Here is a 24,088-nt window from a genome sequence, read left to right as displayed (position 1 = left end):
AAAGTCCTCCCCAGGAGACTCATCTTCCCTCAGAATCCTCATCCATTCATAGGATGTGTCCAGGAGCGTTCAAGGGACCAGAACCACAGCTTTGTGTCACAGGTATGTCCAGTCAGGATTACTCTAAGACAGAGATGAAAAACTGCAGTCCTTCAGGTTATTTTTGCTCCCACAAGTTGGAGTTCTTGAAGAACCAATGTAAAAATTCCACCAAAAAATAGGATAATTTGCCAAACATTCCATTAAAATTTCAAAAGCAAATGTGGTTTCTAAATTAAGCAACACCCCAGCTTCGTCTGGATCTTTAAAATATCTTTATTTTGGAAAATCTTATGGCTTTGGGTGGGGGAGTGTGGGATTTTCCTGACCCCATCTAGACATGCTTTGGGTTTCTTTTAAAATTATGCCAACTTTCTTTCAAAAAGCAACAAACGATTCTTGTTAATAAAAAGTTTATAGAAATTGAGAACGAAGACTATTCCTCATACGCACTACTTTGGCTTCTCAGTATTGATTCTGACTTACTGCTGAGGTTTTTTGCAAAAGTATTCAAAAACACTTCAATAATTGTCCTGATTCAGACCAAGCTAGATTTTATTCCCAACCGAGGTTTAGTTAATCCTATACAAACCTATAAAGTCATCCTCGTCTACAGCTCTCAACAGCATCACAAAAATAGTCTAATTTTTGGAAAGAGATTTTATCTTTTGCTGATTCACCGATCTGACCTCAATTAAAATACCCTCTTTATAAGCTTGCATTACTAGCCATAAATTTCCTTGATCTATAAAACTGCCTCAAATAAAAGAGAAAGAAGGAAGCAAGATACAGGAAGCCAAGCATTCAGCTAATCATTTTTTTAAAGGAATGAATGCCTCAGCCTTCACAGGGGCAGATGTCTCTTAAGATAGTTCCTGAAGGTTTCATCATTGATACAAAACACTGATCTATGATTGTACACTGCCTTTATTTCATTTGATAAATCAGCCCCAATTTCTTAATACCTGCTCAACTTAGCAGAGCAATCAGAATGTATGGTAAGTTTGAGAGAGTACAAGGTATTTAAGTCTAAGCTCAAGGATTTTCAGATTAATGAGTAAGATATGAAATAGAGAAAAACCATTAGATGCAAACACATAAAATTTACAGCAATATTACAAACGTGGTAAGTCAGAGCTGGAGCTATAAAAGTACCCAAGGGTAGGCTGGAAAAGGCTTCCCTGGGGGGGTGATCTTACCAAAACTCCTAAAGGTAAAACAAGGAAAAGTAATAATTGTCCTAACTCCTAGCACACCATGCTTTGGGGATAGTCAATTAGTAATATATACGTAAACAAAACTCTCTGAATCTCTTCTTATATACTGCAGTGTTCACACATAGTCACAAAAAAAAACTCAGACATAAATATAGCTTGACTTGCACCAAGGCCAGCACATAAAATCTGGGCGCAAGTTTACGTTTTCCAAGTTTTATATTGCTTTGTATATGTAGCAGAGACTGGTTAGCTGTTAACTAAACTTGGACCTCAAATTCCGGCCTTTTGTATGTGGGCGGAAGTAAAGTACCTCACTCACTTCCAGGTTTGGCTCAAAAAAAACTTTCCGCGTGCCTTCTCTTTCCCTATCTTCTGACTAGATCCTGATTCCAGAATGGCTTCCGACGCCATATTGAAGGTAGGAATGTGTCCATCAGCCCAGGGCTCTGAATGTCTGTCTGGAGCCGATAACCCCATCACACCTCCCACACACATCCCGGCCCCTTGGACTTCATGAGAGTACACCGTATTCTGTTAAGCCACTGGGTGTTTGTCTGCTACAACAGCCAGCATAACTTTTAACTATACAATGTATCATTTTTAAAACAAAGAAAATAGAACAGAAAGATGTGATTTTAATGCATTTTGGTGGAGAATGTTAGAAATTCATAAAAGGAGATGTTATGAATTTATGTTCATTTTTAAAAGTGAAAAATAAAATATTTGAGGGGAATATTTTTCTTACTGAGTCAGATCCGTGCCACCCCCACGCCGTGGGGCCAGAACAGCTTCTGTCTGTGGGGGAGACGACGACTCTTCATTGAATAAGAAACTTTTGAGTATACAGTTTTCTGCAGAGTAAACACCACCTTTTTTTTTTTTTTTTCCTTCCTGTGTTAACACTTCACTCCCGTGAAATTTTACAAGGAAGCAAATACCTAAAACAGATCGTCTTGGCCTTGCTCTGGTTGAAGCGGAGGTTGGAAACGTGGCTCCAGCCCCGAACTGTTCCTGGCAACCCTGGAAAACACCTTAACAAAATCTCAGGGGCTCTTAGGAGTACAGTTTCAAAACTGTAATCTACATTATTAATTCAGTCGTGTAGGTACAGTCACACCAAACATCCTAAGTTTCCCTTATTTAAATCATCAACCTATATAACCTTTGGTAATAAATTTCATTTTCCTTTAAAATATTTTTTTTACATTTATCTTTCTTCCATTTTTTTCCTCTGCCATCAGTCTATTCAGCACCGTATTACATGACCCCTTTGCCTCGGTTTCTCCCCCAATCCATTCTGTATACATTCTCTGAAGAGTCATTCCCAATCCAGCGACACAAGTGGCCTTCATGAAATATCAATCTGAGAAGTCACACTAGCTCGAAACCCTCCAATGGCTGCCCATCATACACGGAATAAAAACTCGAAATCCTTTCGATGGCTCCCCAAACCCTACATGACCCAGCCTCATCTCCACCCTCCCTGGTGTTCTGTCTATACCCTCTTGTTTCTCCTCAAGCACGGCCAGCACACGCCAACCCCAGGGCCCTTTACACGTGTGTTCCTCTATGCCTGGACCACTCACTCCCCAGAGGGCTATGTGGTTCCCTCAATATTTCATTCAGGTCTGCAATTAAATCTGACTTGCTCAAGTGGCTTTCCCCGACCACTTGGCCTGAAATAGCCATTCCGCCCTCTGCCTTCCTACCCAGAATACATCACTGCCTGACATGAAGTCATTCATAGACTAGTTTGTTTCCTCTCACTGGACCGTAAGCTCCTGGAGGATGGGGTTTTTATTTTATTCATTACTATATTCACAGCACCAGAAGCAGTACCTAGTAAGTGTATATTTGTTGCTCAGTAAATAATCGTATAAATGAATAAGTTAATGAATTCTGCAGAGAATTTTCAGAACCCATTTATTATTCTTTCCAGGTCAAAAACATTCAGGCCCCAACATAGCTCCTTTTTTACAGTCTCACTTCCTGTCTCAGAGTCTCTTGAAATACAGATACACATAGCAACATGGATGAATCTTGAAGGCGTTATGCTTCGTGAAAGAAACCAGTCTCAAAAGTTTGTATTACATGATTACATTTCTATGACATTCTCAAAAGAACAAAACTATAAGGATAAAGAACAGATCTGAGGTGCCAGGAGTTATGAGTACAGGTAGAGGTGGCTATAAATGAATAGCACGCAAGCATTTTTTTTGGGGGGGGGGGGCGGGGGAGGGTGACATAAGTGTTTTAATTATGATGGTAGTCACACAGATCTATACACACATTGAAATTTATAGAACTGTATTCCCAAAGAAAAAAACTCAAGTTTATTGTAATTTAAAAGTTAAAATTAAAAAATAAACAAGTAAACAAATTAGTTCCTATGGCCCCAAAAATTCAGAAAAAAATTGAGTTTCTACTGTTCCTCATACCGATACTGACTCTTCTGCCTGCCCCATCCTTCTCCAAGGACCTCTCCTATGACCGCTCCTATTTTAACTTCCGCTTTCTATTTTATTTTCTTATTTATTATTATTATTTATGCCTACAGCACCTAGTCTTCTCAAGCAGTCTCCTATCCAAGGACTACTTAACCAGGCCCGACTCTGCTGAGCTTCCAAGATCAGACATCAGGCTTGTTCAGGGTGGCATGGCCGTAGACCATAGACCATGGCTCCACTGGGGCATGAACCCAGGACCTTCTGTGTGTAAAGCAGACGTGCTAACCACTACACTATGGAACCACATCCATCCCCTTTTCTAAAAGTCTCTCTCTACTGGACTCTCCACACTGGAAGTCTTTTACAAACAAAACTACTAGGTTGATCTTTCTAAAACACGACTTCTACCACTTCCTCCCTCAGAAACCTTCAATGGCTCCCTGTCGCCGGCAGCAGTGTTTTCCAAGCCTTTCTTCTTTTAAAGCCCATGAATCTTTGGTCAGCAGGAGTCTTTTTTGGGAGCCCAGTATGCAGAACAAGCCACTTTGGAGTCTGTCCTGGTTCACCTAGTTGACAAGGAATTGGGTACTAGAGTCCCACTAAAGTGCTTCCCTGTGACCCCCACCTTACATACCACCCCAAACCCCTAAAGTATCTCCACAGAACCTTCAAGAGCTCAAAGAAGCACACGTTGAGAGCCGGTGGCCGACAGGACAAAGCCTGACTTTTCAGAGTGATATTTCTGATCTCTGAGAGATGCTTGTCCTCAAGAATTTATCAGACCATAGAGAGAGCGGAGGACTTGGAAGCTCTGCCCTTATTAGCCCAATTCAGCCACTTATTAGCTATGTGGACCTTGCCGAACCTCCGTTGCCCCATAGGTCAAGTTAAGGTAATAACAACCTATCTCATGGTGCTCTTGTGATGACATGACATAGTATGCAAATTCTTCTGTAAAGCATAAAGTGCTTTGCAACATGTGTGAAAGAGTGTTATTGTAGGGGGCAGTGTAAATGGTGGCAAAGACTATGGGTTGGGGCCCTTTTGACCTTGTACAAACACAGCTTCTGCTACCTGCTACCACTGGCAAGTTTCTTATTCTCTTATCCTTATTCTCTAAGAGTGCTATCTCACGTAAAATGAAGAAATACAGCATCACATCCGGGCATGAAAACCTCCATAGGGAGAAGAAGGATATTTCCTTCCACAGGCCTCTTTTTAAGAGCAATCATTGGAAAAAGGAGTGGTACCAATATGGAGAAAGATGGTGGCTTTGCCAGGGCAAAGGATAAATGACTTTTGTAGTCTTTCGACAGTGTCCGCTTCAGTTTCTGCTCTTGGAGTCCTGTTGCTAAGTCAAGCACCTCAATGTAATATTTCTCTGTCTCATGAAGAATTTCTGTCTAATGTGTCTGCCGTCTACCATGTGGAATATTTCCAATCAGTTCTTTTAACTGAAAAATTGTATCCTTCAGTTCTTACTTACCAACATATTTAATTATATCCTCATGATTTGTCTTACAGAAACCATTTAAAATTTCCAAAAATGGTTAAGCTTGCAAAAGCACTCTGTCATGTTTAAAAGGTACCATCGACCTGCCCTGTGTGGAGATGGAAGTCATCATTTTATAGACAGGAATCACAAAAGAAATTAGCCAGTCTTTCAATGTCTTAAACAGAGATTTGTGGAAAGAAAAAGCAGAGTTTTCCATGAAGAAAAAAATGACATAAACAAAATATGGAGAAGCAGAATTTTCCACGAAGGTAAAATGCCAACTTTTGTGCAAGAAGAGTAAACAGAATTGACCTGTCTTGGTGCCTATTAAAAAAACACAGACAAATGGATCACAAAATCATAGGAAGAGCTAAAAACAAGCTTAACTGCTTATGTATCAAGGGCATTAAGCAGCAGAATAATTGAGCACTAGCTAAAAATCACAGAATTAGCTAGCAACAGAGATGGGACTGGAATTCAGATTCCTTGCCCCAGTTACTAACTCTAAACAAGAACCCACCTCCAAAATGGACGGCAGCTGATGGGTCTTCTCTAAGATCACCATTATTGGGGTTTCAGCAGTTCAAATCACATTCCATTCGGGAACTCATGAGAAAGGAAATAGGAATATAGAATTAAGGCATACTTTTGCAAATTAATACAATAGTGTTCCCCATTTAAACGATTTATCAGCAATGCTTTCAAAGATCGGACAAGAATTGGAGTCATTCACATAAACAGATTCTGAGTTTCACCGAGATAGCAAAACAATTTTTATAACATCCCTTTGGTTGGAAGAATGAGCCAGTTCATTCTCATCAAATCACTTCCATCTGTTCTCAGGAATAATTTCCCTTCAAAATAACTACCCACTGGGTTTCAGTTGTTTGGTGGCCTGAAATACAAGAGGAATCCTTTTCGTTACTGGATATGCTGATGTTCAGCCCAATATACTAACATTTTTAGAGAAGACTTCCTTTCTCAGTGTGTTCGGCCTACTGTAAATTTTCATGAATTCATATGTGCCCAACAATACAAAAGGCAGTGATACAGAAAAACAATCTATTCCCAACCGCCTCTGTTCTAAATCATTGTTTTAAAACAAAAAATTAACATCTTGCTGGGGTTTTTTTCTTCCACTGAGACATCAACATATTATTAACTCATAATATGGGTTATCCACATAATTTGATGGCTCAAATTTCTGCTGATAGTATATTTACTCGTTTTTAAAAAGAATTTAATTACATGATTACAACTTATGCTAACGGCATAGTAACTTCAAATAAAAGCTGTAACTTAAGTTTTGGAATCCAGCAGACAAGAGTTTAAATTTTGGCTCTGTCATTGACTAGTTGAGTGGCCCTGTGTTTGTTGAAATCACTGAGACTCGGTGCTCTTTTAGGTTTAATGGAATAAAAAAAAAAAAAATGCTCCCAGAATTTTTATGAGGACATCACACCACATTATGAGTAAAGCACCTAACGCTGGGCATGGAACATAGTGCTCCGTAAGTGGTACCTGTTATGATTACAAGGCATCGATCTCAGTAGTCACTGATCATCAATTATTATCATAAATATTGAGAGTATACATGAAATTTTTGTTGAATTTTATTTTATTCCTTGCTTTATATTTCTAACAGCTCTTTCTGATTTCTGATTTTTAGGGTCTTTAAAATATTTTAAAGAGTTCTAATAGGAAAAACATTCCAAGTACCTTTTAATCTTTTTATTTTTTAAAAAAGAAAACCTCCTAATGATAAGGTTAAGATGTTTCAATCCATGTGCACATGTGAAATCCTTTATTTCTTTTAAAGACTCTTGGAAGGAAACTAGCTGAACAATAGAAGATTGGTAGTAAGTGAAGTTTGAGGTGGGAAGAGAAAATACGGTTATAATGTGTCTCCTCTTTGCCTCTAAATATACAAACCCAATGTACCTTTCACTAATTTTGTCAAAAGAAGAATTGAAGGGAAAGGAGAAAGTTAAGAGCAGGTATTCTTAACCTGCTTTTGTCCCATTAATTCCTCCAAATAAAGGATCTAGATTTTTGACATTATGAAACAGTATTTCAAGATAGCTAAAATAACTGTAACATATTATGAAAATATCTGATTTCCACAGATGACAAAGGTACAGATACTGCTAATATGCTGAGGTTTATGGCCCATATTCAAAATTGAAGGAAATACTAAATTTCATTTAGATATTAATGCAAATAAAGATGAAATTTCCCACCAAAATTTACAGACCACCTGGATTCTACCTGCTGAATGCCTTTGACACCAGTAGAACTGCTGTGTTGAAAACATACTAGGCCCAATCTTCTTAAATGTAAGACAGAATTGGAATATTAGTTCCTTTAAATTCTTTCAATCATGGTAAAAATTAAACCGCTGCATTAAAATTTACAAAATAAGGAAACAAATACAGTATTGCTTCTTTCCTTCAAGCAAAGGTTAAGTGAATGGAAAGCAATTATATTTTCTTACAAAGTCTTTTGTAGTGTGACTTTTCTACATTGTTAACAAAATTCTATTTCTTTCTTCCACTTTTTCTTTTATTTTCATATATATGTATTTTAATATACTTCTAAGATAAACCACTGTAATATTTTGTCGCGTTATACATATACAGGAAATTACAGGCAACAAAAGCATGAGGACACAATTTTATCCTCTGTGACCTGTTTTATCATGCCAGAATCCTAGCTCCAGTGTAATGATTTTAAAGTTGAAACCACAGGAATGTGTGTAGTCAACAATGAAAATTATACTCTGCCAGTTTTTCCTGCTGAAATCTCTGTACTAAATAGTGCAGAAGAAAAATCCAGCCACTTTATTATGCTAAAGATCTCCCCCTTGTGTCTAAACTTTGTATTGAACTCAAGCAGGATTAAAAGTCATCAGCATGGTCTATGTATGGTATACATTTTTTTTTTTTTAAGTCAGAAGAAAAGCAACTTCTCACCTTATATAAAGCAATTACTTGAGATTGAGAGTTTGGGGCTATAAGTTTAATACAAACACTATTCAAGGAGGACACAGAATAATCAGGTGACTTCAAGTCATTGACAGTAACTGAAGACTTGCGAATCTTAACAGGTAGGCATTAAGTCGCCTGAAGATGCTCGTTTCAGCTTCTTTAATAATAGCAAATATTTTGAACCCTCTACGTAGCAAAAGAAAATAAAACCTAGCTATATGATGAAATGTTTGTAGTCATTAAAAACCTTTTTTGAAAAAAGCTTAACAAATGGGAAATGGATCACAATACGATACTGATGGAATGAAACAGTATTCAAAAATGTATCTATTTATGAAAAACTGACAATTATATATTTCGTTCATTCATCAAGTACTAATTGATCTAATTGATCAGGCCGTCTTAGCAGACCCATTTTATCCTCAGGCTTCGATTTGAACAGCGTCACCTCGAAGGTTTAAAGTCTATCTCAAACGCCGGCATGCACCGCCCACCCACCAGTCACTCACCGGGCACCTACTCTGTGCTCGGTGCGGTGTGCGAGGCGACACGTGTGAGGACGCAGTCGGTGGCTGCCCCAGGAAACGCACGGGCAACAGGAATCGATGCTTTTGAAGTATGTTTGTAGGGCCCGATTTTTCCCTTCTGTTTTCTAAAAGGTCCGAAAATGGGGTGAAGATTAAATAAACTGAAAGGGGATGCTTGACCCACCAAGGAACAGCAAGAAGGCAGAACGTGTGTGGTGAGGAGACCCACTGATGATGCTCCACTTGCGACAGTTGCCACCCTGCCTGTAATTTAGGAAGGGGAAGGAAGGATTGGGTTTACCGGGTTTAGGGAAGATGCAGGTGGCCACTAGGGGATGCCAGAATGCTGATCTCTTTCAGCATGACTCCAGGCTCCATCCCTAGGGAAATCCAAATTTGAGATTGAATGCAGTTCACGTTGACCAGAAATAACTTCTCCCTTTTCCAGTAAAATTGTGAGAATGTGACTTAGGTCATATGGTTAAAGAAGACCAGGGATTTATGAGTCCCAGACCATTATGAGTTTCCATGTCACACTGCTATCCAAGAAAAAAAACATTTTAAACTCTATTTCTATCCCTACAGCAGAAACTAATTAGTAAACTAGAAAATCACAAAAGGAAAATGACAACAAAACCAACTAACCAAAAACTTCAGAAGTTGGAAACATACTTGAGAATTTTAAAAAATCTTTTAAAGGGTATGATCCTGCTTTTATCTTAGAAGGATGAAAATATAACTATATATATAGAAAAATTTAGAAATATAGGTATCGAAATCTTAACAGGGGTGTTTGGAGGTGGTAGGATTATGTTCTTGTTTTCCTCCATCTTTTCCCTCGGCTTTACTCATTTTCTGTAATTTCAAGATGTCACTTATTGCTTACTGTCAGACATGACATTAGCACTTCATCTAGATAATAAGACAAGAAAGTGTGCAAGTGTTCAGTACCCTTGACCCTGCAAAAAAGAGAAAATGACAGAGAGATTGGTGGAGGGAGGAGAACCAGAGCAAAGTTCAGTGGGATTCGGGCCAGAGAGCTATTAGGAAAATGGGTGAGAGAGAATTCTAATAAATCTAACTCTGAATGTTTTCAATCCACTCTGGGGTTTTCATAAAATCTAAGTAAAAGAGTAAGAACTATGCTGACATTGGGCAATTCTTTTACAGAAACATGACCTTGAGGATGAACAACATGGGTTCTGGCTTTTAAAAGGTTCAAAAGCATTACTATATTTTGACACAAAATACTGCGATTTTTTTTTTTTAAAGGCTGCATCCCAACAAATATTGTCCATCTGTTTGTTCAATCAAAAAGCAGCATAAACCTATGGAGCATAAACCACCATCTTCCACCTATTTACCTGCCCTTCATCCACATTTCCATCATAATACACCTAAGATATTGGGTCTATGTCTTGATAAAAATGTATTACATGAAATTTATGAGCTGCTTTCTCTGGGAGTTACTTCGTACTTAACATATATCAGCAGTTGAAAAAACTGCAGATGTTATTTTGGAGAAGTTACCGAGATTACTCAGCTCTTCGGTGGCAAGCCCACGCCCAGCAGACCCCAGAGCCTCATGCTTCTCTGCACCTACGCCAAACGCACATAGGCCAGACTGGCTGGGGTGGAAACAAGCAGGGGAATGGGAGAGAGCCGCACGCAGAGCTCCGTCTATTGGGTGGGTGTCTGTCTCGGTCCCTCTTTGTTGGCTCTTAAGGGATGTTAAGAAGTTCAAAAACCGATGTTCTGCAACAAAAGAAAAAAAGAGAGAGAAAGAAGACCATCAAAATCTAAAACTTTTGCGCTGGAAACGATACCATCCAGAAAGTGAAGATGACCCACAGGATGGGAGAAAATACTTGCGAATAATATCTGATGAGGTAGAATACATAAAAACTCTAACAACTCAATAATAGATAACCTAAGTTGAAATAGACAAAGGAATTAGACTCATCTCCAAAAATAAAAAGATATACAAACAGCCGGTAAGTACATGAAAATACGCTCAACACCATTCCTCCCTGGGGAAACGCAAATCCAAACAGCAACGATACCACTTCGCGCCCAGGCGCACGGCTGTAATCAAAACCACGGGCGACGCCAAGGCGAACAGCGTGTGGGGGAAGCTGGAGCCTTCATGCATTGTTGGTGGGAGCGCAAAGCAGCGCAAACACTTTGGAGAAGTTTGGCAGCTCCTCTAAACATTAAATACAGCTGCCACGTGATCTAGCACTTTCACTCCCAAGTATATTCCCAAGAGCTGAAAGCATACACAAAATTTATACATGAATGCTCATAGCAGCATTATTCATAAGTCAAAAAGCGAAACAATCCAAATGTCCATCCACTGATGAATGAGTATGTACCTCCGTATGCGGTATATCTAGACAACGGAGTATTATTCAGCAATAAAAAGGCATAAAGTACTGACACATACAGCATCTGATGACCCTTGAAAGGAAGCTAGTCACAAAAGACCAAATGTTTTGTGATTCTATTTATATATGAAATGTCCAGATAGGCAAACCCAGAGACAGAAAGTAGTTTCCTGGCTGTCAAATGCTGAGGGGGGAATGGGGAACGGCTGTTAATGGTACGCGATTCCTTTAGGGGTGATGTAAATGTTCTGATATTAGATTTGGGTAATGGCTTCGCAATCCTGTGAATATACTAAAATAGTGTACACTTTAAATGATGAATTATAGGTAGATCAAATCTCAAAAAAAATTAACTGGTAAAGCTACAGGTGGGGCCCCCGCTGCGAAGCGTTTTTCTAAATGCCCCGCTGACGTCCCCTCACACGGTGCCACCTTTCCTGCTTGTTCTCGTTTGCTTCTCGGTCTTTTTTTGTAGGCGGAGTGAACTATTCCCTCATACATCCTAATTTCATTTTCTTAAAACATGGTAAAAACAGGAAAAATCCAGTGCTTTGGAAAATGTAATATATTACACTTGAGCTCACATTGCGGCTAGAAAGTCGACACAAATATACAACTGTGTTTTAACTTATGTGAAGTGTCTACAAATAATTTGAATATGCTCAGTACTTAAGTAACTTAAATGTTTAAAACAGGAACACACGCAGATCAAGTAAATTTAAAATGTGCAGCTTTCTATAAACATTAAACAAAGGCATACGTTATAACTTCATTTAAGTGACATAATTTGAGAACTGTTTTGGCAACAGCTGTAATACACATTATGAGTTTCTTCATTATATACACTCATTTTAAATCTTCCCTTACCTTTCCCCCATTGGAAAATAAAACCAATGTGACTTTCAATACAATTCATTTTATTTTTCTAGTGCAAGAAAACATTTCCAGGTTTATTTCCAATTTCAGTTTCAAAACAAACTGACCTGAAATGTAGTTTATATTATCTGGCGATCACCAATAAATGTTAAAGAATGTAGAAAATGAATCAATTCATTGGTAGTATTTCCAATTTTGATGCACAAGAACCTTTCATAAAGCGTTTTTTTTAAAACTGCAGAGCAATCTAAAAATCTGTTCACTTAAAACACTTGTTAAAATAATTAATATTTTAGTTACAGATATCATAAATAGAATGTTAAAGATATTACATCTTCCTTCAAATACGATTTCTTTCATTCTCATTTTGTTTCCCACCATCCATTCCATGGGTCAATCAAAGTGCAAATGCATGCAAATAAAACGAGCCATTGAAATGAAGTAAAATTTAAGAACAAAATTTAGAATTAACTTATTGAGGTAAGTTTTACTTTCACACATTCAAATATCACAGTTCTAAGAAATGCCTCTTTACAAAGCATATTTAAGATATATCTTCTCAGAGCCCTTATTTCCAGGGCCCAAAATCGAGTTTAATAAAATTCCATGCTTCTTAGATTAAATAGCATGCAGCATATTAAAAGTTAACTTACCCACTTATATTTTGCTTTCTGCCTAGTGAAAAGTTCCTAAAAATCACTTGAAATTATGCATTTAACTTGAAATAAGTTACTAAGATTCCAACATATAAGTAAATATCTATAACTAGCTTAATCCATCTATCTCTGAACCAAAGTAGGGAGTCGAGATGTTCAAAGGAAAAAGCATCCTGAGTATGTGTAACAGCACCAAGAAGCCAAGCTTCCCAGCACTAACAGAGAGCAGTCGAGTGACTAAATTCACACTGCTGTTTTGAAGATTAAAACTGCCCGTCAGATCTTTCTACCCAGCTTAGAGCTCCGAACCAGGTCAAAGCGGACCATCAAACTGAAATATTCCGTATTTCCCGGTGGTCAGCCAGTCGGGGTCAGAAGCTGTGAGCTGCTCACTTTGTCCAGGCTGCAGACCGACCTGAATCTCAGATTTTAATGTTCGTATGCTGCAGAGAGGGGCAGGATGGAAGCCGTTCAAAGCCTGATGGAATGGAATGGTAAACTCCCATTTTCTGTCGCCTGTCAACTTCCTATAATTCAAATCACCCTTGAAAAAAATTAAATGTGCTTTCTGTAATTCAGCATATAAGTCAGGAGCAACCTGAGACATTGCCCAGAATTCATGAGGGAGCGTCCAAAAAAAATGACCATGGTAAACCCATCTGCCCATTTTAATATAGTTTTCCCAGTCAACCCCACACTTGGACAACCACTTATGATTAGAATGTTTTGCTTGTTCAATTATCCAGTTAAAATCATGTATAGTAGTATCAGAAACAAACCATGGAATAGTTTTTCCATAAAAATGGACCTCAGTAGCCAGCTTAGAAGACAACAAGAAGTCAGCTAATATGAAATCTGTAACAAGTTCAAAACCAGAATTATCCAGAACGATATCCACTCTACTAACAGTGTCTTTTCCTCTTGTTTTCTTGCGATTGCTAAGCAATGACCAAAGGCGTTCCATGTCATTCACTAAAATGAAAGGTTTGAAGTGTTCCAAGGAATCTATATTGGTCTTCTGAAAACTGACATTCCCAGCTGACATAGATAGATCGCACTTATTTCCCCACAACGAAACCTGAAAAAGAAAAGGTACAAGACATTTACCCTTCTTTTGAATTACCAACAAAAACTATTATGTAGGGAGAGGTTGCTAAAAGTATTCATAAAATTCATTTCTACAAAACTCGTAACATAACGTCTCCATCAAACTACACTTTGCCTAATAATGCAAAGATGATGTTTACATGTTACTGTATGAAAAGGTAAAATATGAAATTTTTAATTGGTTAATACATAATGAACTTTAAAAAAATGTTTTCAATCATTTTAATGACCTATTATACTATTTAATGAGTTTTTGCATCTTGCAAATATGAGAACGTGATCAGTTCTGTAAAAAAAAGAGGCTACAGTTTACTTTATAATCTAGGGTAAAGAGAAAAATAAAAGTTCCTTTTTTCTCCCAGCCTCCCCTAAAACTACTCATATTTTTTTTACTGAATTCAACCTCTTTGAGATTCAGTTCTCTCCCTTATAAAGAAATTGGACAAGGTGATATCTAAAGACCCTTTCAACTCTAAAAATCTATTATTCTACTTTAAATTGAAATAACACTCAAGTTTATTTTGTAGGAAATGGTATACAGCCCTATTTTTTAAAAAAGCTATAACAAAAATTACACATTTAGGAGTACAGGCTCTGGAATCAGACAGACTTGTGTTTAAATCCCAGCATTTCTAATTAATGACCACTGGTAAGTTACCTATGACCTCTAAGGCTCCGGTTGCAAAACCGAATAATGAGATAATAATAGTACCTCATAGAGTTATTGTGAGAATTAACACAATAGGTACAAGTGAGGTACCCAATAGCTGGCATATAGAAGTACTCAATAAACATTAGCCCCAACGCACTCTACTCTTGCGTGATTTGAAATAAGGGGGAAATGCATGTTCCAAATAGGAATATCATTTTTAAAAGAAAGATAAATGAATGGAGTTTTTTTGATGCCTAAGTCCAAGTGTGATGAAGAAACACACTACGGTGCAGATACAGCTCACCCAGACAAGCTCAGGGTCTCCGTCGGCCTCCTGCACATTTGCTTCACGCCACCTTCCAGCCTGTAATTAACTCTATAGCAATTTGTGTCTCATCTGATTGTCTATATTCCCTCAAGATTACAAGTTCTATGACAGTGATGACTGGTCTGTTTTTCTTACCATCCCATGCCTGGCAACTAAGAACAGTGTTTGACAGAGTAGACGTCAAAATGTTTGTGTGGACAGTGGTGGAGTTCTATGGCGTTTAAAAACTGATCAGTGTCCCCTGTAAACTAAAGCAGCAGCTTCAGGATCCTAGTAGGAAGTTAACCTGCCAGTAATCGTGCGCACTAACGGGAGGTGACCTTGGCCTCGCCCACTGGGGAGCAGAGAGGCAGTTTAGGGTAGCCACCCGAACTAGATGACAGAAAATACACTGATGGTCCTTCTTCTTCACAATTTATTACACTTACAGGACAAAGAACATAGTCAAAGACAACCATTCCGTGAAAGAATGGGCTAGCTGGGGTAAAGAGTAACATGCTAATTTTCTCCTTTTCTTAATTCTGATCTAAACACAAAGGATAGTTCAGAGGAGATAACTAAGTTTATTAGTTAACAATACCCTGACAACTTTTCTTCCAAACTCAAAATAAGCCTTTCCGTCTTAGCCACTCTTAGCCACTCGGCTTACTCTGCTTGCCCTAAAAGTTCCATCAGGACTGGAATGTCCCACAACCTGTCAGCAATTCTGAAGTCTCTACCTTCAAAATATATCTAGGATCTGGTGAAATTTAACATCTCTTACACTATTAATTTGGTCCAGTCGTCACTCACCTAAGTCATTTGAAAAACAGACCCTCCCTCCTCCCACCCCCCACATATACACACACTTCTACTCTGGGGCCTCTTCAGTCTGTTTTCAGAAGCAATCCTTGAAATAAGTCACTTGATCTTACTCCTCTAATCTAAACCCTCTAACAGCTTCCCATCTCATTTTGGGAATCAAACCCAAGTCCTTATCTTAGACAACCAGGCCTGCTGTGGCCATTCCAGCCCCTCTCACTCCTCATTTCCTGCAGAATCCCCTTACAGTTTCTCACACCCCTGGCGGGCTTCCAACTCAAGCCTCGCAGAAAAGCTCCACCCAGGCCATGCGCGTGACCTGCTCCTTCACCTGCTTCAGGTCTGTTCCCAAGTCACCAGCCCTTCCCTGGGAGCCCACTTAACACAGAGCCCCCGCCCCGCTCCAACATTCCTGGTTCCCCTTCCCTGCTTTATTTCTCTTCACGACACTTTCTAACGACTCTTCCTAAAACTATTTCTAACTTTTCCTATGAAGTGAGGGCTGAAGATACTGCTGTGTAAAACTATACGTTTTCAAATAGTTCCAAATCTAGTTACACAAATTTAAGAATGTTTTGAATGAAAATGGAAAACTAAAATTAATACTATATAGATGGGAAAATGTAGTAGAACCATATTAAATAGGCCACTGCCCACCTGAGTCTCCACCTGCTGTGTTCCAGACTCAACACTCACATGAATGAATCTAGTTTAACTCTCACACCAAATTGCGAGGTATACAATATCATCCTCATTTAACAGATGAAGAAACTAAAGCTCAGAGCAATTAAATAACTAGTCTCATGTACAACCACAAATAAGCAACAAAACCAGCATTCAAGCCCCAGTCAGGATGGGCGAACCAAAGTATTCTCTCAAGGATGACAGAAGCTATGAAGCCACTAAAATCACATCTAGGTGGAGCAGAAGAGATTTCAAAACCATTTTCAGAAATTAAGTAGATTTTCATCTCCTGAATAACACTATTACTGAAATTTTTTTTTAAAAAGGTCAATTATAACTAAAAAAGACAATGTATATACATGCTTTGTTGAAAATGTGTGCCAATTTTTTTAGCTGTTTAAGTAAACACATACACTCCAGAGATTATCATATTTACCTGAAGAAGTTTAAAAAACTCATTTTTCAGATGATTTTCATCTAGATCTTCAATATTTTTCACCAACTCTTGTAGGTAAGTACATATACCAATGATAGATTCCTGTGACTCAAAGAAGGTTTGTTGTTTTGATTCTTTAAATACATCAAAGTCATCGATGGGTGGACTAAATAAAGTAGGAGAAAAGATAAGTGAAACATTTATGTAACTGAAACATTTGAGTAATTACAATTCCTTAATGAAAGAGAATAGTAGCACTCGGTCTCAAAAATTACTGGTAATAGACACTAGATATAACACAGATCAAGTTACACAAAATAATAATCAAAGTACACAAAATAAATCAAATTATACAAAATAAATCCCCCAAACTCATTTTAATTAGCTGCCAAAGTCTCTAAATAATTTGTCACTATAGCCATAACTATTTATCCAGTAAGGTTTCTAGGACAAATAAGAGAAACAAAATCTCAAGACAACTGCTTTAGTAATCACAAATCAAGTCAAACACAGAGTATTATGGGAAACTAATGACTACTTGAGATAAATCAGACAATACTAATGTAAATTTTATTATAATGATGAATTTTGATCATTTATATGTAGATTTTTTTTGGCAACCTTAATTCCCAAGGTGTCTTTGACCAACGGCTATGTACGGCTACTTCTTCATGCTGCCCAAGGAGATCTCAAATAACACTAATACTGGCCTAAGGAATTATAACTAAGAAGATATATACTGGCATAACAGTGTTTACAGATTCAACTGTAAAAGACATTCAGATTATCTGATCTTCTAAATTAACTACTTTTTTCCATGGGTCATCCACCTTAGAGTAAAAAGGACATAATGGAGTTAATGGGATTGATTTAAAAAAAACAAAAATAAAAACACACCATAATTTATACATCCAAAGGATCGCTGCCTCCTTCCAGCCAGTCACTTTGGGGGCTGCCCCCTTATCCCAAGAATGCTGCCTTTGCTCACAGCACTTTCGGAATTTTCTTCAGAACCTATGGCACATTGTTAGACGTCTTGTCAGTGATAGCCTATCGTCAACCTTTGGAGTTAATTCCTTTTTGGAAACAGTCAAAAGTCACTCAGAGCAATTTCATTAGAATGAGGTATGTCAATCAAATGGCGTAAAACACTTTTGATCAAATATGAGGAGTGACTAAAAAACAATGAGACTAATATTCTTTCTGAGGCTTGTAAACTGGCTCTGAAATAAGCTATAAAGAATTAAAAGGTGTTTTCAGCAATGGCAGCATTGCTGAAATAAATCAGTCTCTCACAGAGACTTAAAAGGATAAAAAGTTTTTGGTAGCAGAGGTTCAAGTGGAGGGGTCAGCACACTATAACTTGTAGGTCCAATCTGGCCCACCCCTGTTTTATATAACCTGTAAGCTAAGAATGGTTTCTACATTTGTTAATGGTTAAAAACAATTAAAAGGATATTTCATAACACATGAAATTAAAATTTAAGTGTCCATAAATGAAGTGTTCTTAGAACACCGCCAGGCTCATGCCTTTATGTGCCATCTAGGGTTGCTTCTGCACTGCCGTGACAGAGCTGAGTAGCTTTGACAAAGACTTTGTGGCCCCCACAGCCTAAAATATTTACTACCTAGCCCTTTATAGAAAAAGTTTGTCAGCCTTTGTTCTAATGTTTTATTAACAAATCATTCATTAGTTTAAAGTCACATTTCATATTAAGAATGTGCCTATTGTATTTAAGAGGGTAAACTCACATAACTATATGTGATTTCTGATTGTAAAATTTTGCTATTTTAGAATCTCTAAAGCTATATACATGCATATACTATGACCCGGTGGTTCACTCCTAGAAATAAACACACACATACGTTCACCACATACGTGTCTTTGAATGTTTGTGGCAGCTCTCTTCATAATAATCCCAAACTGAAAACCATTCGAATATCCATTAACAGTAGAATAGGTAAATAGAGTGTAAATGCAATACTATACAGCAGTAAAAACAAATTACAACAATATGTAAACAGTATGGATGAATCTCATCAACATAATGGTGAAAGAAGCCAGACACAAAACCACATCCCATATAATTTACTTTAAATGAAGTTTAAGATTAGGCAAAACTAACGCAGATCAGGACTGTGTTATCCTGAAGGGGCGGTGATGGTAGTGACTGGATAGGAACCCAAGGAGGGCTTCGGGGGTCCTAGTAAGGGTCTCCCTCTTGATCTGGGCAACTAGAGACACAAGAGTGTGCTGGTAAAGACTGCTGAACACTTAATACCTGTGCACTGTTATGTACGTATATTATACTGCAATAAAGTCAACATACAATGTTTTAAACGTGTGTGTGTTTTGAGATCCTACAAAAAGTTTTTTTAAAAAATCCTTCTTTGGTCACTGTAAAGCTGTCACTGACCCAGAACAGGAATTTCACCTACAAGAACCCTGACAAATTCTGAAAACTATTTCCGTGCTAGTTATGCTGTAAGACGGAAATTTCTGATACTGACCTAAAACCTGAGTTCTGCTACAATATAATACAAATCCTCAGACCTTCAAGTATCTGTCACAAAGGTTACCCATAGAGATTTCTACATCTACAGCTGAATAACAGTCTCCATTCTGGAACTCAGAGCTCCTAAGTTTGCCTCTATCTCTTTTTATAAGCTATTCCTGGACCAGTGGTGATCAACCCAAGCTGTGCAGAATCTCCCTGAGGTCTGCCCAGGCTCCACCACAAATTAAATCATCAGTATTTCTTTCAAAATCCGCATGCTAACAACAAAACAAACCCTCCTCAACTGGGTTATAAAAGTGTACTCACGTTTGTAAACTTCTGCCCTAGGTTTTTTTATTCTGTGAACCTGATCTACCTCTAAAATCAAACTCAGAAAATAACAATCCTTTTACCTTTTACCTTTCTAACTTCCAAACTCCACCAAACCTTTTCAGGGTGCTACGCAGTCTTTCAACAATTGGGCAGCTTTGGCTAATAACACATATGTGTTCCAAAATTATGAAACCACCACCCAGAATTTCAGGCTAACATTAGTTCCTGACAGACGTCCAAATCTATCACTTGGAAAAAGGTAGTGTGATGCAGGCTCTAACCTACTTTACATAGACCAGGCTCAAATACTGTACAATGGAAACCGTAATACCTACACTTTTCTGAGTTGCAAAGTAACTGGAACGTAGCTGGTATTTGACGAATGCCAGCTCCTGGTATCAGCAGTAGTCTTTTGCTTGGGTGCCTTCTGTATGGCAGGTAGTGTGCTAGATATTTAATACATAGTGTATTTTGCTTTTAGAGCAGAAGTCCTAAAACATACTTATTCTGCAAAAACAACAAACTGTGATTTTTAATAATTTATAAAGACAAAAAAAGCCCATGAATGGACTCAAATTTATGCATGTTTCCCAATTTTGTTTTACTATTAGTGTTGGATTGATGGCTTTAAATTATCTGTGAGCTAAAAAATGATGCACATTACATTTTCTTCTGCTCTATAAATCATAATTTTTTAGGAAAAATTAGTGTAAACTAGCTTATAAAAATTATTTAGAACATATGTTTGTTTACCTTTGAGTCTTTTTCTAATCTGGCCATTAAAACACAGGGCTAAAGAGTAAGATAGTGCATCAACCAATGCAGTGATTCACTATTTTGTTGATTTATACCAAATTAATTGGCACGTTATGTATTTAAAACAAAACATATGCTTACTTTGTCCGGTATTTTATGTAATTATTTCACATTAACATTTTTTTTGCCCAATAAGTACAATCTGTTTTACTCTAGAAGAAAAGTGAGTCTTTTAAAGAATTTTAAATTAGTTTCCATTTCAGATATTCAACCTTATGTCTATTCCAGGCAAGTGGATTATAACTGCCAAGAATTTATTATAGCAATAACATTTGCAACAATGTCCAAGAGTGCTATTAATATCTGCTGAACTAAATGCAGGCTTTCACTAGCTTTTATTTTTAAACTTACCATTTTATAACTTCGAAGCGTAAATTATCTAAACATTTACCTGACAGTTATGTACCTACCTCTGGATAACTGCTTCATGAATTCTACGATACGCATAGCATTCCACAAACAACCACGGCGAGCAGAACCACCTTGGTTTTCCATCGGTTTCACTGACAAGACTCTGTTGATGTTCTAGGTACTGATTCCATATGTCAGTATCTGCAAGCTTCTCAACCAAGGGGGTAATTGGCTTATCTGTTTGCAGTTCATTCCGTAATTTAGAAAGAAGAGAAATAGCTTTCTTTTCAGCTTCCATGCCTTTCTGCAGAAATATAGAACATTTATATACAAAAATACATGAAAAATCTATATAATTAATTTTTACATACTGTTCATACACACATATATATAAATAATGCATCTAGGGTAGCACATTTTTATGTACCTAAACTTTAGAAGGAAAAAATTACTATATTTCAAAACTACATCGTCTTCACAAACTATTATAAACATTTAAATTTAGAATTCTTAAGTTGAAAATCAAAGCACGCAGAGGTCTCATATCAACATTTTCCTGCCTCACTATTCTTTTTTTTCCAAGTTTCATCTTATTAACCAAAGTCCTTTCATTATCTTCGGGTGAAATGACCATTATCACAGAGGAAAAACAGCTTCTGTTAAAGAGGTAACAAAAAAATTAAAGTTCAACACATTTCTTACCTCTCCATATTTCTCAAAAAATTCACTTTTATGTCGATGTAATGTATCAATAGCCTTGGTTAAGATTTGTGGTATTCGGTCTTTAATTGTAAGATAAACATATGATCTAGAAAAGTAACATACACAGTATATAACTTAGTAACATTAATACTAGAAGACTGGTTGGTCATCTTTCTGTTTCTGGATCACCTCATTTAAATTAAAATTTCTTTTTATACAACCATTACAAGCAAAATCAGCATTGTCTGGCTACTATATTAAGACACAGAAAAATCTGAAAATTTCTCTGGTTTATCACGGATACTGAGTAGTCTTTTGTGCCTCAATTCCAGATTGTCCCCTGAAATCTGTTTAATCATTCTTCTTTCCCATTCCATTCCTTTTACTTTTCTTAATCAGAAACTAGTTTAACAATGTGATAGGTCAGAAAAAGAAATTTCCCTAGAAATCAAACAGGCTCTACTTCCAGGTTAATTACTAAGTGACTTCACTACTTAGAAAGATGAATGAGGCCATGGATGTAAAACTGCCTGGAAGACTCGCTCTAATGTGCTAGTAAAAACATAAGGAATAAAAGATACTTATGGATCTGCTTCTTTCTTTTCTCTTAGCCGATTTTAATTCTTTTCAAAGGCTTTCTTATTCTGCTGCCTTTTCTTACCCGCATGACTCCTTCCACCTTGTTTTGTCCCAAAACAAAATGAAGGCATGTTACCATCTCATGCTCCCAACCAAAAAAAGGGAGTTTCTAGAATTGACAACAAAAGCTAGAAATAAGAAAAACTTGAATATACTTGCATTTAAAAAATCAAAGCTAGTCTTGATTTTAAACAAGAACCAAAATGTACAAATTATCATTTTGTTGGTAGTTTTTTAAGGAAATACACGATTCAGTTAGAAAAAGACTTTAGTAAGTAGTGAAATTCTGTGCAGTTTTTAGAGTACAGAACCTGGCTGATCATTTATATCTGTAACTCATCAAAGACAAAGTAAAAACAAAGAAAGCTGACACAATAATTTTGAAAATACTTTATCCCAACCACCTATAACTTTGAGATCGTCACACTTCTAAAAACTCAAGTATCTTACTGTATCTTTTTAAAATACTGTATTACACCCTGAGTATTTCTTCAAGAGATTTCCTCAAATGATGGATGTAAAACTACAAAGCTAGAAAATTGCAAAAACACTTCGATTCTGTGGTGCTTGGAGCAACCTAATGATTAGGTTTTAATGTGTAGGAACTACTTTGATCAGAATTTAACTTTTAAAAATCACTACTAAATTCTTGAAGAAAAGGAATATTAAATAAATTGATGCCATTTTCCAAGGCAGCAGATGCAAAAAGTGACAATCCTTTGAATATTTTACTTAATTGGAAAGTATGTATTACTTTTTCCAGCTACTAAATTTCCACCCAGGCCAGGACTAAAGTGAGGCTAGAGAAGCCTGCCGTCCGTTCAAACTTTAAGTACACACTTCCTGTATTCGCGTAACCCTGAATGCCTGCTAGAATTCTGGATCACTGATTAGCACCCTGACCTCAATCTACTCTCAGTAAGGTCATTTCCTTCTAAGTGTTCTTGTGCTTTTGCAATATTTTGGAGAAAGGACATATCTCAAATATAAATTTAGCCATTCGATATATACAAATGAACTTTTTTGTTACAGTGATCTACAGCCTGACCTAGAATCTGTAACATTACGCTCAAAAAGCAAAAGGCTACATGCATTTTTTAAATAGTGGGACTATGAATTAATATGACCAATAGTAGAAACACATTTCTCGATAGATCTGAGATTCCTAACTTTTACAGAGAAGTCTAACCCCCCAAAAGTGCGTTTACTAAAACATTAAAGCCTTGCTCTGCAACACCCTGAAAGAGTGTACAGGCCTCGACGACGCAGAAGAGGCATAAACTTTCAAGGAAGTCATGCGGGAGTAAAAAGAAAAAAACAATCACTTTATAGACAAGTGAACTGCCCAACACAAATTAATATAAGCCTATTAAAACGCCTGAAAGATCACTAAAGAGAGGTGGGATAACTGGAGAATATCAGCTGGCGTTCGAAGTCTGGTCGTGTGGAGTCCGGAAGAGGTCACGAATCACCGCAAGGAAGGTTCTACGAAGCCGATCGGAGTCTGGAGCCGGGCGAGCGGCCGCAGCGAGCGGACTCACGGCCCGGGGCCGGCTCGCCCCCGCCTCCACGCGAGTCGGCGACACCGAGGAAGCGGCCCCGGGAATTGGTGCCCGACGGCGGGACTAAACTCGCGGCCGGCGGGGAGCGGGCTTCTTCCTGCCTGCCGGCCCGTCGTGGATTCCCCGCTGGATACCAACGGCTTCCCGGCGAGGCCCGGCTTTCCACAAAAGCCGGGAGGAGAAAAAAGAGCGGAGGGACCCGGCGAGGAACGCGACACCAACCCTTCGTCCTGGGCGGAGAGAGACGCCGGAGGCTCCGCCATCATCTCCGTGTTCCCCGCGCCAACGGTTGGATTTCACCCGCCGCAAGAAGAGAGGCGGTGCCGGCGCGGAGGAGGAGCTGAGAAAGGAACGTACCAGGGTTAAAAAAATGCTCTTGAATGAAGAAACTTTATTTGTTGCCCGTCTAAGAGACAAACAATGCCGGCCCCAGGATGCAGAGATCTTCCGGGGACGAAGGCGGGACAGCGGAGGGCGACGAGAGAAGCGGATAAGGAAGCGGGAGGGAAGCGGAAGCAAGAAGGGACCGGGAGATCCCAGGGACTAAG

General features: G+C 38.0%; 1 protein-coding gene across 4 annotated transcripts; it reads right to left on the bottom strand.

The window, feature by feature from the left end:
- Positions 1–9,960: 9,960 nt before the first annotated feature.
- On the bottom strand, positions 9,961–24,044 carry ARMT1 (acidic residue methyltransferase 1). Of its 4 annotated transcripts, XM_016149157.2 has the most exons (6): positions 23,763–23,849; positions 22,001–22,087; positions 21,340–21,445; positions 20,697–20,941; positions 16,640–16,805; positions 9,961–13,709 (listed from the first exon to the last, which is right to left on the bottom strand). In XM_016149157.2, the coding sequence occupies exons 4-6, from the start codon at positions 20,933–20,935 to the stop codon at positions 12,945–12,947; spliced, it is 1,170 nt and encodes a 389-aa protein (XP_016004643.1). In that variant the 5' UTR covers positions 20,936–20,941; positions 21,340–21,445; positions 22,001–22,087; positions 23,763–23,849; the 3' UTR covers positions 9,961–12,944. The 4 variants fall into 4 exon arrangements, with proteins under 4 accessions (XP_016004643.1, XP_016004642.1, XP_016004640.1 ...); XM_016149156.2 differs by lacking the exons at positions 22,001–22,087; positions 23,763–23,849 and adding an exon at positions 23,898–24,044; XM_016149154.2 differs by lacking the exon at positions 22,001–22,087 and having other exon boundaries at positions 23,763–23,891.
- Between the last annotated feature and the right edge of the window lie 44 nt (positions 24,045–24,088).

Source organism: Rousettus aegyptiacus, unplaced genomic scaffold (genome assembly GCF_014176215.1).
Source record: "Rousettus aegyptiacus isolate mRouAeg1 unplaced genomic scaffold, mRouAeg1.p scaffold_m13_p_1, whole genome shotgun sequence".
In the NCBI taxonomy this organism is placed as follows: domain Eukaryota; kingdom Metazoa; phylum Chordata; class Mammalia; order Chiroptera; family Pteropodidae; genus Rousettus; species Rousettus aegyptiacus.
This window is presented reverse-complemented; position numbering and strand designations above follow the sequence as displayed.

Bases quoted from the DNA above. Each gene is read 5' to 3' on its own strand.
- ARMT1 (XM_016149154.2), bottom strand. From the start codon at position 23,806: ATGATGGCGGAGCCTCCGGCGTCTCTCTCCGCCCAGGACGAAGG. The intron at 21,446-23,762 runs GTTGGTGTCGCG...TTACTTTTCTAG, and splicing joins CTCTCCGCCCAGGACGAAGG to ATCATATGTTTATCTTACAA. The intron at 20,942-21,339 runs GTAAGAAATGTG...ATATTTCTGCAG, and splicing joins TTTTTGAGAAATATGGAGAG to AAAGGCATGGAAGCTGAAAA.